This window comes from Chelmon rostratus, chromosome 2, assembly GCF_017976325.1.
Source record: "Chelmon rostratus isolate fCheRos1 chromosome 2, fCheRos1.pri, whole genome shotgun sequence".
Classification (NCBI taxonomy): Eukaryota; Metazoa; Chordata; class Actinopteri; order Chaetodontiformes; family Chaetodontidae; genus Chelmon; species Chelmon rostratus.
The window spans coordinates 12,707,029-12,721,874 of record NC_055659.1 but is presented as its reverse complement, the minus strand read 5'-3'; the positions used below and the strand labels follow the sequence as shown (position 1 = coordinate 12,721,874).

Genomic DNA, 14,846 nt, shown 5'->3' with positions numbered 1-14,846 from the left:
TCTAATCTGCCTCTATACCTGCCAAAGAGCAGTGATTCCTAACACGTCTCTGGGGGTCATCAGGTGGAAACCTCCCTTCAACAGTGTTTCGCCTACTTAGTCCCACTACACCTCCAGGAGGTTAGGCAGTGAACTCCAGCGTCCCAGAGTCACCCCCCTAGTGCGAGTTCACACTGCTCCTACACAATCCAAACAGCACCGCCACGTTCAACTGACCCAGAGATGCTCCAGGTAGTGGCCAGTACCGATGCTACCATTTAACTATTGCTAATGCTAATGCTAACCGCTAGGAAGAACAGAAGAAGACAATACAGTTCCGATGCTACCATTTAGCTAATGTTACGTGCTAACCGCTACCTGCTAAGAGGAACAGAAGAAGACAATAAAGCTAGATTCCCCTATACTGTTAATGTTAATTGCTAGCTACCAATACTAACTGCTAAGATACTATCATACTCTCACCGCTTTAGCTATTGTTAGCTGCTACAATGCTACCACAGGCCTAGATGCCACATGTAACTGCCGATTGCCACACTGCCATCATCTACCCCTGCCTCTCACCAACTGCACCAAGAAAAAGCGGGGTGGGAATACAAACCCTGGTTCGGGTAGGGGATAGAAAATAAAGAGGTAGAGTCAAAAGATGAAAGTAGGGATTGGATACAGACCCTTGTTCGGGTAGGGGGTGGAAAATTTAGAGGGTGCTGCAGGTGGAGGCCTAAACCACCGACTAGATTTAACAGCCTCTTCTAACATTTCCTTCAAGAAGCAGCAAACCCTACCATTTCCTTCAAAAAGCAAACAGAGCAGGAAAACAAACCCTAACATTTCCTTCAAGAAGCGAACAAAACAGGAAAACAACCAAAAAGATCAAAAAACAAGCCAACTCTGTATCTTACCACGCACACTCACCTGAACAGGCCGCATGGTCCCAAAGAGAGACTCTAGCTGGCCACACCCCCACCTTATCTAAACTTCCTCTTCCTGGTTCTCTTCCTATTGGAAGAGCGAGAAGATGGGGCGGGGAAAGCAGAGCAGAGGAGAGGTGTCTTGTTCAGACTTTAACCTCTTCTCCTGCCGGGTTAGGCATGCATGTCCTCTGCCCCCCCCCTCCCCCACTGTCCCTATTTCACCCCCCAACTACTATTATTTCTCCTGATCCATATCCACTGACTAGACCTAGCAGCCTCATCTGACATCTCCCTCACTGTCTTTCTTAGATTTTGCCCATGCACTCCCAGCTCCCTCAACAGTGAAACAGCTGACCCTGCAACAAAACCTCTACACCCCACTTCAACCGGACAGACCCTGGTCTTCCATCCCCTCTGCTCAGATTCTGTCTTTAAATCTGCATACTTAGTCTTCTTCCTTTCATAAGCTGCCTCCACTGAATTTTCCCAAGGGACTGTTAACTCAATAAAATACACAGTCTTTTTACTCATGGACCATAAGACAATGTCCGGCCTCAGATTACTATAAACTATTTCCTGGGGCACAACTAGCTTTCCTCCCAAGTCGACCTGCATTTGCCAATCATCAGCCCCTACCAGGCAGCCACCTACCTGCTTTCTCCCTGACTTAGCAGCTCTATTTTTCTCCCCCTCTCGAATAAACTGCACATCTAACCTCTCCTTTCTAAAACTTCCAGAATTCACCTGCTTCCTTCTCTCTTCAATGCCTGCGGCTAAGCTTCTCAGCACCTGATTATGCCGCCATGTATACCGGCCTTGTGATAAGCTAATTCTACAACCTGACAAAATGTGCTTTAAACTTGCTGTACCTGAGCAGAGTGGGCACGATTGATCGCCCTGTACCCAGAGACTTAGGTTCTGCGGGGTTGGCAACACATCGTATGTCGCCCCTATCAGAAATTTAATACGGCCTTCCTCCATATTCCACAGGTCCCTCCAACTAAGTTTCCTCTTCTCAACACCTTCCCAATTCAACCATTGTCCCTGTTTGGCTTGACCAACTGCTTTTGCCCCTCTTAACAACTCCTCCTGCCTACGCACCTGTTCCACTACAAGCTTTCTTTTCTCCTTTAGACCTGCTTTATTCCACACTGGTTTGCCTGGGCCAAGCCCCAAGCCTCCCCGGCCAAATTGAACATTTCCTACTATTTCTGCATGCCTAAGAGCTGCCTCTGCCTCCTGCACTGCTGCCCTTGGGTTCCATTTCCTCCCCCCAGAAGGATTCGGAACCACATTGCTAACTAACATGTCCTTACTCCCAGATAATAAAAGTTCTGTTCTAACCTTAGTGCATTTAAACTCCTCTGTTAGACTGGATACTGGCAGCTGAAGCATTCCTTTCCCATACAAAGCTACATTGCTTAAGCACCTGGGAGCACCCAACCATTTTCTAATATAAGAGCTAACTAGCCTTTCCATTCTCTCTGCTACAGATAATGGGACTTCATATACTGACATTGGCCACATTAACCTAGGATACAAGCCAAACTGCAAGCACCACAACCTCAGTTTTCCTGGGAGCCCTGATTTATCTATTCTCTCCAGCCCTTCTGCAACATCCTTTCTAAATTGCACAACCTGTTCAGCATCATTCAGGTCCACATTGTACCACCGTCCTAGACTCTTAACTGATTTCTCCCTAATTGTTGGGATTTCCTCACCATCTATCGCAAACTTTCTATCACTTACTTTCCCTCTGTATATTGAAATACTCCTTGACTTACTAGGCTTAATCTTCATACTAGCCCACTTGAGATTCTGATTGACTTTATCTAGCAACCTCCTTGTACATGGCACTGTTGAAGTTAGCAGTGTCATATCATCCATATAAGCCCTAATTGGTGGAAGACGCATTCCATTCTGCCGTCTCTCTCCACCTACGACCCACTTGGAAGCCCTAATAATTACCTCCATAGCCATAATATTATACCAGTCTTTCGAAACTGCTTCCCACAATCTCAGAACACGGGTTGACCCATTGTCCTTATTTCTTCCATCTACCAGCAGACTTCAGCTGAACTGGACGTTTTAATGAAACAACTGCATCACAAAAACAAGAAAGATACTTCAAGCTGTGCAGATGTGGGATTAAAATGTCGAACAGCTGCTGTTTATGTCACTTTGTGTACATATTTGAATATACTCGGACCTTGATTCTTGAATTAAATGTTGAGTAATAATAAAAAAACCTAACTAACACCAACTCCACTGGTGCTGAAATATTTCCTGTGTAAATACTCCCTCCCACGGCCCTGCTACCAGACCTCTCCTTCAACAATCACTATTAACCAGAGGTTTTATTTTCCCTCTTATGTTATGCATCGTCTTCATTTTCATCTTATTTTTACTACTATTCTCAAGTAGGTTTTATTCTACATACATTTTCTATCCCTGGTCTTATGTTTATTCTGTCTTTTCTACATGAAGCACTTAGAGCATGTTTTCTTTATTGCAAAGAAACACTTCGAGCTGCATTTCTATTATCTTTCTTATCATTCTTAACTTTTGACTGGCAGAACAGAGCCTGCTCCTGCTTTTCAAAACACAAACACATGGTAAGAAATACAGCACTCCATGGCAAGCTAAAAACTTAACAAGATTCAGGAGTTTCAAGATGCTGCAAATACACTGCATGCCAAGTTTGTGTGTTTACAGACAGCAGCTGGTGTGTGTGAGTGTGTGTGTGAGTGTGTGTGTGTCACAGATGGGTCTGGCATGAGTTAATAAACCAGTCATTGTAGTTCACCCAGAGTGAGACACTGCATGGTCTATTTGACAAAAGATAACAAGCATGGATTGGAAGCGCTGCAACAATCAGGAGCACAGACTCACACATATTCTGCATGCACACATGTCTGTGCTGTAATGTTGCAGAAAAACGTCTCTTTTTGAGGAATTTTAGGGTAATATTGGAAAACTTGAGGTGGCAGCTTGCAATGAAGTCCTCAGTGAAATGTCTCCAGGCAGGGATGACTACATCGACACACGGATGGAAAGTCTGTGAGAAACATGATGCTGAACAAAATGAACCCGTGTTTATCAAGAAAATGTACAGCTTTGTAAACAAGACGCGTAATCCTAACAGCAACAGTCATGTTCTGCAAACCAGTGCTGCCATCTCGGAAGAAGTGCAATTCATCAAGTTTATCTCAACCTGGCTCAACTCTTACGACAACACAGTGGCCAAGCAACAGCCAGACAGTTCTCCCAGTTTTTCCAGTCTGAGTGTCACAGAAAACCTTTAATTTTAGACTTCTGATAACGATACGAAACTATTCATGCAACGCTGTTAATTCTGACCTGCTGCTTACACTTGGGAGGCAGGAAATCGGTTAAGCACAGATTTCCTGTCTTTTACTTTGTGGCTTTGTGCCTAAATTAGTGTAACAGTGTAAAATGGAAAACAGCCATGGTGTGTGTCCACAAACGTGTGTTTTGCAATGCACAGTGAGGACATAGAACAAGTTCTCTAAAGAACTTCCTCATCTTTTCCCAGCGCACGCACACGCACACGCACACACGCACACGCACGCACACACACACACACACACACACACACACACACACACACACACACACACACAGAAGAAGGGCTTACCATCGGTTAGCGATGAGGACCAGCAGATTTCTGAGAGGCCAGCCCGGATGTTGAGACAGAGTGCACGGATCATAGACACCCACAGTGACCTAGAAAAACCAACCAAACAAGGTGTGTTTACATTACTAAAGTGTGAGTGTGTGTGAGGGAGAGCAATACAGCTAAATTTAATCTGATGGTTGGGATGAGGCACAAAAAGCAACTTTTAATACTCACAATCCTACGGTACTTGAATCTTTGAACATACAAATGTTAACACAGTAATCTCACAAAATCTTTTTCTGTTTTGCTTTAAAAGATGAGAAAATTCAAAAATAACTAAAACAAGCTGAAGTCGTACCTTCTTAGCATCAGCAAAGAATGTATCCCAGTCCCCGAATGGAGCCATCTGAACAGCGTCACCTGTGTACTTCATTAGGAAGTAAGGAACTGCAGTGGTCCCTCTTTTGATACACAGACCATCATAGGCCTCCTGCAGGGCTGTGATCTGAGACAGAAATAATTAGATGTCAGCAATAATTATAGAAACCTCTGTAGTGTGGCAGCAGCGGCTGTACTCTGAGCTCAACCAAGATATCTGAGCTCCACCCTATGGAGGACATTCACTTCAACCGCTTGTATCCGCAGTCTCATTCTTTCAGTCAGAGCTGTGGTCCTGTGAGCCCACCATCTGCTCAGATAGGATAATTCTGACATATTGTACTGTAAATACGACTTACTATCAAAAAAGAAAGGTATCATGGCACTCATTACAAAGATATACGAAAGACGAAATATACTGTAATTGTCTAGTGTGTCTATTAATTCGTACTGCTTGTCAGACAACCTCAGCAACTACTCATAAACATTCACAAGATACTGTCATTAAAATCACTTCTAATTGACAGATTATGTGTAATTTCTGTATGTTTTGCAAGTTATAATCAGCCTCAAATATATACGGAAGGTCTTTTATAGACAGTTGCCTCTGCTTATATCTGCTGAGGTCGTACAAGCATTTATAAAAGCTCAAAGCTCATGAATCACTGTTATGGACTCACTAGGTGTTAAATAACACTGATAATTCAAGTTGAAGTGGAAAGAGAACAGAAAGGGAAACGGAGAAGATTGAGAAATTGCTGTGGCCTGCAGCAGCTGGCATCACGCTGTTCGTCAGTCATCCTGGCTCATTCGTAATGAGGCCTTTTTCACTCTTTCAAACCTGAGAGTTAAAAAAACTTTTCAATAACCTGCTCAGCATTGGAAGGACAGGCAGATTTAAAGAATATGGTCAGGAGCTGCATCAAGGGCTGCAACCATTTCATTTTCTTAGGAACGAGGTTAGGAATTTTGGGACAGTGTTAGGAAAGAGGAAATAGGAGTAATATTCGCATTTCTGGGCCAACGCATGCCATGGAAAACCAATGGAGAACAGTATTGTGGAGGAGGGGCGTGGTTTAGACTGAGCTGCAGGAGGGAGGGAGGGGGGGAATGGCTCAGGGAGTCAGTGCCAGAGCTTGTCAGGTGTTTTCACTCTTCTGATTACCTTTTCTCTCTCTCTCTCTTAAGCAGTAGCGTGCTGGGCCTGTGGCCCTGAGACTCTGATGGAAAAGAGCTGCACATGGCAGCAAGACAATGAAAACTCTCCAGACCAGCCAAGCCACGAGCTGGAGAAGATTTTGAGTTTTGTTTTTGTTAAATGAGAAATAAAAAGCTTGGAAATCACCGTGAAAGTTGAGTGTTATCTGTGTCTAGAGACCTGCGGTGGCACAAACGTGTCACACTGGCGCCCAATGTGGGGCTAGACACAGATCAGGAACATGACCGAAATGCAGCCCATCCAGCCAGTGGCCGCCCTGGCGCAGATGTTGGGGGAGCTGGCAGCAATGCACCAAGAGCAGACGGCCGTAAACAGGCAGCAGCTAGAGGCCCTCCATGCCCAAGCAGAGAGGCAGACCAAAGTGTTGGAAAAACGGCTGGCTCAGTCCAGCCCAACACCAGCTCCTTCTGTGCCCCTCCCCCTCACCAGCATCTCCCTCCACAAGATGGGCCCTGAAGATGATCCCCAGACATTTCTGGAGATGTTTGAGGCGACAGCAGAGGCGTGCAGCTGGCCGGCAGCGGAGTGGGCTGTGCGACTGCTCCCTCTGCTAACAGGAGAAGCCCAGACGGCAGCACTCAGCCTGCCGGCCTCTACAAGGGGAAGCTTCCCGGATGTGCGGAGGGCTATCCTGGATAGGATGGGCCATTCCCCTGAGGACCACCGCCGCCGGTTCCGCAACCTCAAGCTGGGGCCAGCTGACCGCCCCTTTGTATATGCCCAGCAATTAAAGGACGCAGCATCCCGGTGGCTGCAGCCAGGGGATTCCTCGGGGGAGGGACGCATGTTGGAGCAGGTCGTGATGGAACAGTTTGTGGAGGGGCTCCCGGCCAGGACATCCAAGTGGGTTAAATGTCACCGCCCCAAGAACCTCGAAGCAGCCATCATACTTGCTGAGGATCATCTGGCTGTCCATCCAGGGGTCCTGGTGACTGAGGAACGGACCCTGGCACCCACCCGCCCGACCCCGGCCCCCCGCAAAAAGCCCCCATCTCACCATGCACCTTCTCTTTCCGCTCACCACATTAACACACCCTCTGCTTCTGCTCCCCAGGTCCCAGCCGCTACAGGTGCTGTCTCCCACCCTCGGGGGGCCGCTCAAACGTCAGGGCAGGAGTGTTGGAGGTGTGGGCACTTCCGCAATGAGTGTCCACTCATGGAGGTTGGTCAGGTGATCCGGGTCGCCGGCTCTCCAACGCCCTCCCCCGGTCCAGGAGGGACATACAGCATTCCGGTAAGGATCAGGGGGGGTGTACACCAGGCAATGGTGGATTCAGGCTGTCAGCAGTCAATAATCCATCAGAACCTGGTTCGTCCCGGGGCTTTGGTAGAGGCATCCTGGGTGGATATTAGGTGTGTGCACGGCGATGTTCACAGGTACCCTATTGTGCCAGTGCAAATTAAACACAGGGGCAAAATGTGTACTGTTAAGGCCGCGGTCAGTTCCCGCCTTGCTCACCCCATGATTCTGGGGACTGATTGGCCGGGTTTTCATAAGCTAGTAGGGGTGCACTCACGACAGGATAGGGCATGTCATATGTGTGCGGTGCTCAGTGGTGACGCGAGGCTGGCCGACACTGCTGGAGGGGAGGGGGAATCGGTGAGGCCTCCCACTGAGGCCCCACGGGCTCCCGAGTTACACTCCATGGAAGACTTTCCACTGGAACAGTCTCGTGATGACACTCTGCGCTCTGCCTTCGACCAAGTGATAAGGGTTGATGGTCACATGGTGCGCCCTGACGCAGCACAAGCGTATCCACATTTTTCATTGATTAGGGATAGGTTGTACAGAGTAAGTCGTGACACTCAGACAGGTGAGGTTAACTCCCAGTTGTTGGTGCCAAAAAGCCATCGGGAAACAGTTTTTCAGGCGGCGCATTACAATCCCATGGCTGGCCACAAGGGGTATGACAAAACACTTAACCGGATAATGACACGTTTCTATTGGCCGGGCATTTGGGGTGACGTACGTCGTTGGTGTGCCTCTTGCCCTGAATGCCAGTTGGTTAACCATCCGGCCATCCCTAAGGCACCTTTGTGCCCGTTGCCTTGAGGTCCCATTTGAACGGGTTGGCATGGACCTCATCGGGCCTTTTTCTCGGAGTGTACGGGGATATCGCTTTGTGCTAGTCCTGATGGACTATGCAACACGATATCCCGAAGCAGTGCCATTGCGCACCATCTCTGCAAAGAGGGTACATCATTTATGTCACGAACATTGCGGGAACTGTACAGATTACTAGGCATCAAGTCTATTCGGACGAGTGTGTACCACCCACAAACCGATGGACTTGTCGAACGTCTGAATAAAACTCTTAAGTCCATGATCCATAAGTTCATTCACAATGATAGTCGTAATTGGGATAAATGGCTTGACCCTCTGTTGTTTGCAGTGCGGGAGGTGCCCCAGGCCTCCACGGGATTTTCCCCCTTTGAGCTACTGTTTGGCAGAAAACCTCGCGGGGTCTTGGACCTGGTTAAGGAAAACTGGGAGGAAGGTCCAAGCCCCAGCAAAAGTGAAGTTCAGTATGTCCTAGACCTGAGAGCAAAACTCCATACACTCGGTCAGTTATCACGAGAGAATTTGCTAAAGGCCCAGGAGCGTCAACAGCGCCTGTACAACAGAGGGGCCAAGCTGAGACAATTTTCACCGGGAGATAAAGTGCTTGTATTACTCCCTTCTTCCAGCTCAAAGTTACTCGCAAAGTGGCAAGGGCCGTTTGTGGTCACACGGCGAATTGGGGATGTTGACTATGAGGTGGTGCGTTCTGATAGGGGAGGGGCAACACAGATTTACCACCTCAACCTCCTTAAAGCATGGAGAGAGGCGGAGTCCGTCGCCCTGGTGACGACGGTACAAGAGAGAGATGAGTTGGGGCCTGAGGTTCCAAATTCAGCCGATCCAGCCTTGCTCCCTTGTGATGACCACCTCTTGTCATCCCAGAGAGCAGACATTGCCTTATTGCAACAGCAGTTTGCTGATGTGTTCTCTCCCCTACCGGGACGCACAAGTCTCATAGAGCACCATATTGAGACCCGCCCTGGTGTGACGGTGCGTTCACGTCCTTACCGGCTACCTGAACACAAAAGAAAAGTCGTTCAGCGGGAATTACAGGCTATGTTGGAGATGGGAGTAATAGAAGAGTCCAACAGTGCCTGGTGTAGTCCCATTGTTCTCGTTATCAAGAAGGATGGGACAGTAAGGTTCTGTGTGGACTATCGCAAGGTAAACGAAGTGTCACGGTTTGATGCCTACCCAATGCCCCAGGTCGACGAACTCCTGGACCGACTGGGCACTGCTCGCTTTTTCACAACACTGGATTTGACTAAGGGCTACTGGCAGATTCCCTTGTCTTTAGAGTCCAGAGAGAAAACGGCCTTCCCCACTCCGTATGGGTTGTACCAATTCGTCACGCTTCCATTCGGGCTGTTCGGTGCCCCAGCCACATTCCAGCGCCTCATGGACCGGGTGCTGCGCCCACATGCTGCATATGCTGCTGCTTACTTGGATGATGTTATCATCTGTAGTGGCAGCTGGGCAGAGCATGTGCGGCAGGTGGCCGCTGTGCTCGAGTCACTGAGGCAGGCGGGGCTCACTGCCAACCCAAGGAAGTGTGTGGTTGGACGGAGGGAGGTGCGGTATCTGGGGCACCTCTTGGGCGGCGGGCAGGTGCGTCCACAGGTAGATAAGACAGCAGTAATTGCAGCCTGCCCAAGGCCCAAGTCCAAAAAAGAGGTGAGGCAGTTCTTGGGGCTGGCAGGCTACTACCGGCGGTTCATTCCCGGCTTTGCGGACCTGGCCAGCCCCCTGACTGACCTGACCCGAAAGGGTGCCTCAGATCCAGTCCAGTGGACGGAGCAGTGCCAAGTGGCATTTGAGCAAGTAAAACGGGCCCTCTGTAGAGAGCCGCTTCTCTACACACCTAATTTTTCTCTCCCTTTCATCCTGCAGACCGATGCTTCGGACAGGGGTGTGGGGGCGGTGCTGTTCCAGCGGGTGCGTGGGATCGACCGCCCAGTCCTTTACATCAGCCGAAAACTCTCTGAGAGGGAGTCACGATATAGTACTGTGGAGAAGGAGTGCCTGGCTATCCGGTGGGCGGTCGGTGCACTTCGTTACTACCTGCTGGGACGCGCCTTCACCCTCTGTTCGGACCATGCTCCGCTCCAGTGGCTCCACCGCATGAAAGACACCAACGCCCGGATCACGCGGTGGTATCTGGCTTTACAGCCTTTTAAGTTCGAAGTGGTCCATAGGCCGGGGATGCAGATGGCGGTGGCTGACTTCCTCTCTCGCCCGCGAGGGGAGGGGGGGGGGTAGGCTCGGCCGGATGGCTCTCCGGCCTCAGTCAGGCGGTGGGGATATGTGGAGGAGGGGCGTGGTTTAGACTGAGCTGCAGGAGGGAGGGAGGGGGGGGGGATGGCTCAGGGAGTGCCAGAGCTTGTCAGGTGTTTTCACTCTTCTGATTACCTTTTCTCTCTCTCTCTCTTAAGCAGTAGCGTGCTGGGCCTGTGGCCCTGAGACTCTGATGGAAAAGAGCTGCACATGGCAGCAAGACAATGAAAACTCTCCAGACCAGCCAAGCCACGAGCTGGAGAAGATTTTGATTTGTTTTGTTTTTGTTGACTGAGAAATAAAAAGCTTGGAAATCACCGTGAAAGTTGAGTGTTATCTGTGTCTAGAGACCTGCGGTGGCACAAACGTGTCACAAGTATGTACACTGAACATCATGCAGTAGTTTATGCAGTTTTAATAGTTTTATGACTAAAAGTTTAAAACTCCTAATTTAGGCAAAGAAAAGAGGTGAGGCACCTATGATGTCAAAGTGCACTGGCTAAGATATTCATGCCAGTGGTTGTATAATAATCTCTGAAAAACAAACCTGTTTTGCTGAGAAAACTTGGTCGATGACAGAAGGCTGTTGGACAATCTTTATTCCCTCTGGGAAACATAGTGCAGGGAAGCAGAACCAGTAGTAGAAATGGTACTTCTTCAAATCCTGAAAAAAAGATGGCAAGTCAGCATCTGCAACAGTATGGGGGTGTGTGGTAGTGTCCGTGGGCAACTTGCACATCCGTGAAGACACCATTAATGCTGAAAGGTATATACAAGTTTTGGAGCAACACATGCTGCCATCAAGACGTCGTTTTCAGGGATGTCTCTGCTTATTTCAGAAAGACAATGCCAAACCACATTGTGCGTGAGTTATGACAGCATGGCTTTAGGTAGTAGACTGGCCTGCCTTTCCCCGTTATAAATGTGTGGTGCATTGTGAAGGACAAAATACAACAGAGACCATGGGCTACAGAGCAACTTGAATTGAATTTGACTTTCAAAACTTCAGCAGTTAGTGTCCTCAGTTCCCAAATGCTTGCTGAGTGTTGTTAAAAGAAAAGGTGATGATTCACAGTGGTAAACATGCCCCTGTCCCAATTTTCTTTTTGGAATATGTTGCAGGAATCAAAGAATTAGGGTAAGTGTATATTTAAAAAAAAAACAAAAAAACAAGCTTATTGTTTTGAACATCAAATATCTTGTCTTTCTACTGCATTCAGCTGAATGGAGGTCGAAAGGGATTTGAAAGTCGTTCCCTACATGTTACACATCATCCCAACTTCTTTGGAATCAGGGCTGTAGAGCCAACACATTTATAAGATACTGTTTATACCCACCGCGAAGGTCAGCAGAATGAATCTGCAGAGGATGGACGGGTCCTTCAACGCAGCCCCAGACTGTATAGCATCCCATATCTATAAACCAACGGAAGATGGAAAAATGCATTTATTAAAGCATTTAATTGCACAACTTAGTGGGCATTTCTGACACAGAAATTCCCCACTAGGTGTCGTTATGTGAACATGTGTGCGACTGAGGAAATTCACATTGGATGTCCTCTACCTCTCTGGCCTCTTTCTCCAGCAGAGCCTTCTTATCGGTGGTCTTAAAGGCATCGAGTGTGTTGGTGTTATACAGTGTTCCGATAGCTGGACAGCAGCGGGCTGGTGTTGGACCATCCCTAACAGCAAAACACATCATACCTTTGCATTAATGTGTAGGACTGAAATCCATATGCACTCACTGTACTGCTTTGTGTGCAACATGCTACATTTTGTAAATGTAAACAAAGTTGCTTTATTAATGACTTCAACCCTAAACCGACCTGGCTGGTAACCTCTAAAGGAAGTTCAGCCATTGACATACGGTTAGGACATAATTTATGAAGGAAACATACACATCATACTTACACTTCAAACGCACTGAACTCCAAGGTCAAGCGAGTGGGCAATCCAAGAGGGTCACCTACAGGACAAATGTGAATCAAATACATAAGAATTTTTCAAAGTTGCTATATAAGATATACAGATCTGGATCAACCTTTTTTTATTTTTTACAATATGCATGTTGTCTCTCTAGAATTATCAAAAAAGAGAAAAAACAGCTACTGAACAGCCATTGTTGTAATTATACTGTTTGACCACTCACCATTGTAGTAATATCCTTTGATACATTTAGGGCTCTCGTCCAATCTGTAGTCATCAAGCTTCTTCTGAGTCAGCTGGTGCCAGAAGCCTGCTTCCAGGGCGCTGCTGAAGGGAGCAAACTGCAGCTTGAGGTCTGCAGTGGACGATGCTGCTTCACTGGTGTCAGATGCCATCACAACTCCACTAACTGGCCGCGCAGCCAAGTACTACAAGCTGTGAAATGAAAGAGTTGTGGGTTACAAAACAGTGGCAGGCTCTGTAATCTGTCTTGACTAAGACACACTCACAGTATGAAGGTTACACTCACATTCATGCTGTAACTAACAGGCTAACATAAACACACAATAAATATTACAATAATTTACTACCTGCTGTGAGCAGGGTTGCAGTGGTTATCATACCATAGGCATTTGCTTACCTATAGTATCGAATTCTACTGTACTAGTGTTAATAAAAATATATATATATTTCAAATTCATATAAAAAGTTTCATGCCTGTCAGGAAAATATTTTGTGAAACTATAATAAAGCATCTGTTCAACCAAAAAAGCCCTTCTGTTTTGATTATATTGCCACTTTTGAGTAGCAATATAACAATCAGTTACAATGATCCCACTTCTACTTCTACTACTAATAATAATATTAATGTTCTGTATCTTCAGGAGCTAATGTGACACTAACATTTATGTGTGAACTCGGCAGCAACAACACACAACACTTTCTCTAGCTGTTGCCATGACAATGATGTCAATGATGTAAACCACATTCATGTGGGGACAAGCTCGCTGTGAATGATCTCCAGCCACATGGCACATTCAATGTCACTGCCAATTTAGTGAGCAATAGAAAATTTATTTCAGAAAGAAAACTTTACACTTCTTAACACACTGTGTCTGAGACGTTATTGTACCGTGAAAATCTCATACCGTCATAACCCTACTGCTGAGTACTCTGAATACACAAACTAATATAGTTAACAGTAATGGTATACACGTATTCAGTGAAATGAGCAAATTAACTTACAGTTTTCTAATCAGTCAAATGGTAAAGTACAACACAACACAAATAAGAAGTCGATCAATCAGTGCACTGGATACTGAAAGGTGAGCCTACATATGGCGAACATCTCTAACCATGCAATCGTCTGTTACAAAAAAATTAAATGTGTTGAACATTTACAAAAAGATACAGGGTGTCCGGGCGTTCAATCGTTCGCAACTGGACCTCGTCAGTTTGTCTTGGAAGACGTTTCGCCTCACATCCAAGCAGGCTTTATCAGTTAATGCGCACCAGACTAGATAGGACAGCTCTAGTCCAATGCAATGGTGTTAGGTTCAAGTATTTATCTTCTGAGTGAGGCCAACCCCTAAAACCAAGGATGGTATCACTCTATTGTGAGGCAAACGATCCCCGGGGTGGGGTAGGGTGCAACCCTTGGGTGTCAATGACAGTCGTCTGCCTCGTTAGTGTCCCATTCTTGTCATTGGGAGGCTCCTAACACCATTCCATTGGACTAGAGCTATCCTATCTAGTCTGGTGCGCATGAATTGATGAAGCCTGCTCGGATGAGAGGCGAAACGTCTTCCAAGACAAACTGCGATGCGAACGATTGAATGCCCTGACGCTTACAATGACCTGGATGAATGAGAATATTCACAGGCACACAGGGTGTCGTGTGTTGTACAGATTGTAAAGCCTTTTGCAGCAAATGTGTGATCTATGGCTATGCACTGTGTGGAATCGACTGACCGCATATAAATCAGTTTAATTTTGACAATCAAATAAATGCCTTAGTCATTCATACATACAAACATGAGCAGTGCCTTGCTTTTTCATATCATCAATAAAATATTATCCCATAAGATTGATAAGAAAAGATATGTAACACAATACATTGTTGATCCATGGAGAGAAATTCATCAATGAAAACTTTAGATTCTAAGTATTGGCAAACGAAATAAACATACTTTTTGGTCCCTGTAGTGATTTAACACAACCATATGTCATCAGATCTGACACATTTCAGAATAAATTACTAATCACTTAATCACAAAAGTGATATATAGATTATCCTACAATGGATACAATCTGAACATACAATTGCTATGCCTTTGACAACATCTAACACAACCGATGTCAACATTTTGATACAATTCTGCTGTTTATATAACTAGATATGTAAGGAGCCTTGGGCTATTTGGATTATTCCCTACTA

The 14,846-nt window shown here is 46.5% G+C and overlaps 1 protein-coding gene across 1 annotated transcript in view; it reads right to left on the bottom strand.

Moving 5' to 3' along the window:
• Positions 1-14,846, bottom strand: part of atg7 (ATG7 autophagy related 7 homolog (S. cerevisiae)) — a 72,060-nt gene that overhangs the window by 56,416 nt on the left and 798 nt on the right. The window contains exons 2-8 of the mRNA XM_041951694.1: positions 12,633-12,844; positions 12,395-12,449; positions 12,048-12,165; positions 11,822-11,899; positions 11,032-11,148; positions 4,910-5,056; positions 4,570-4,658 (exon numbers count right to left, since the gene is read on the bottom strand). Of these exons, the coding sequence (XP_041807628.1) occupies positions 4,570-4,658; positions 4,910-5,056; positions 11,032-11,148; positions 11,822-11,899; positions 12,048-12,165; positions 12,395-12,449; positions 12,633-12,804 (776 nt within the window). The 5' untranslated portion in view covers positions 12,805-12,844. The remainder of the gene's footprint in view (positions 1-4,569; positions 4,659-4,909; positions 5,057-11,031; positions 11,149-11,821; positions 11,900-12,047; positions 12,166-12,394; positions 12,450-12,632; positions 12,845-14,846) is intronic.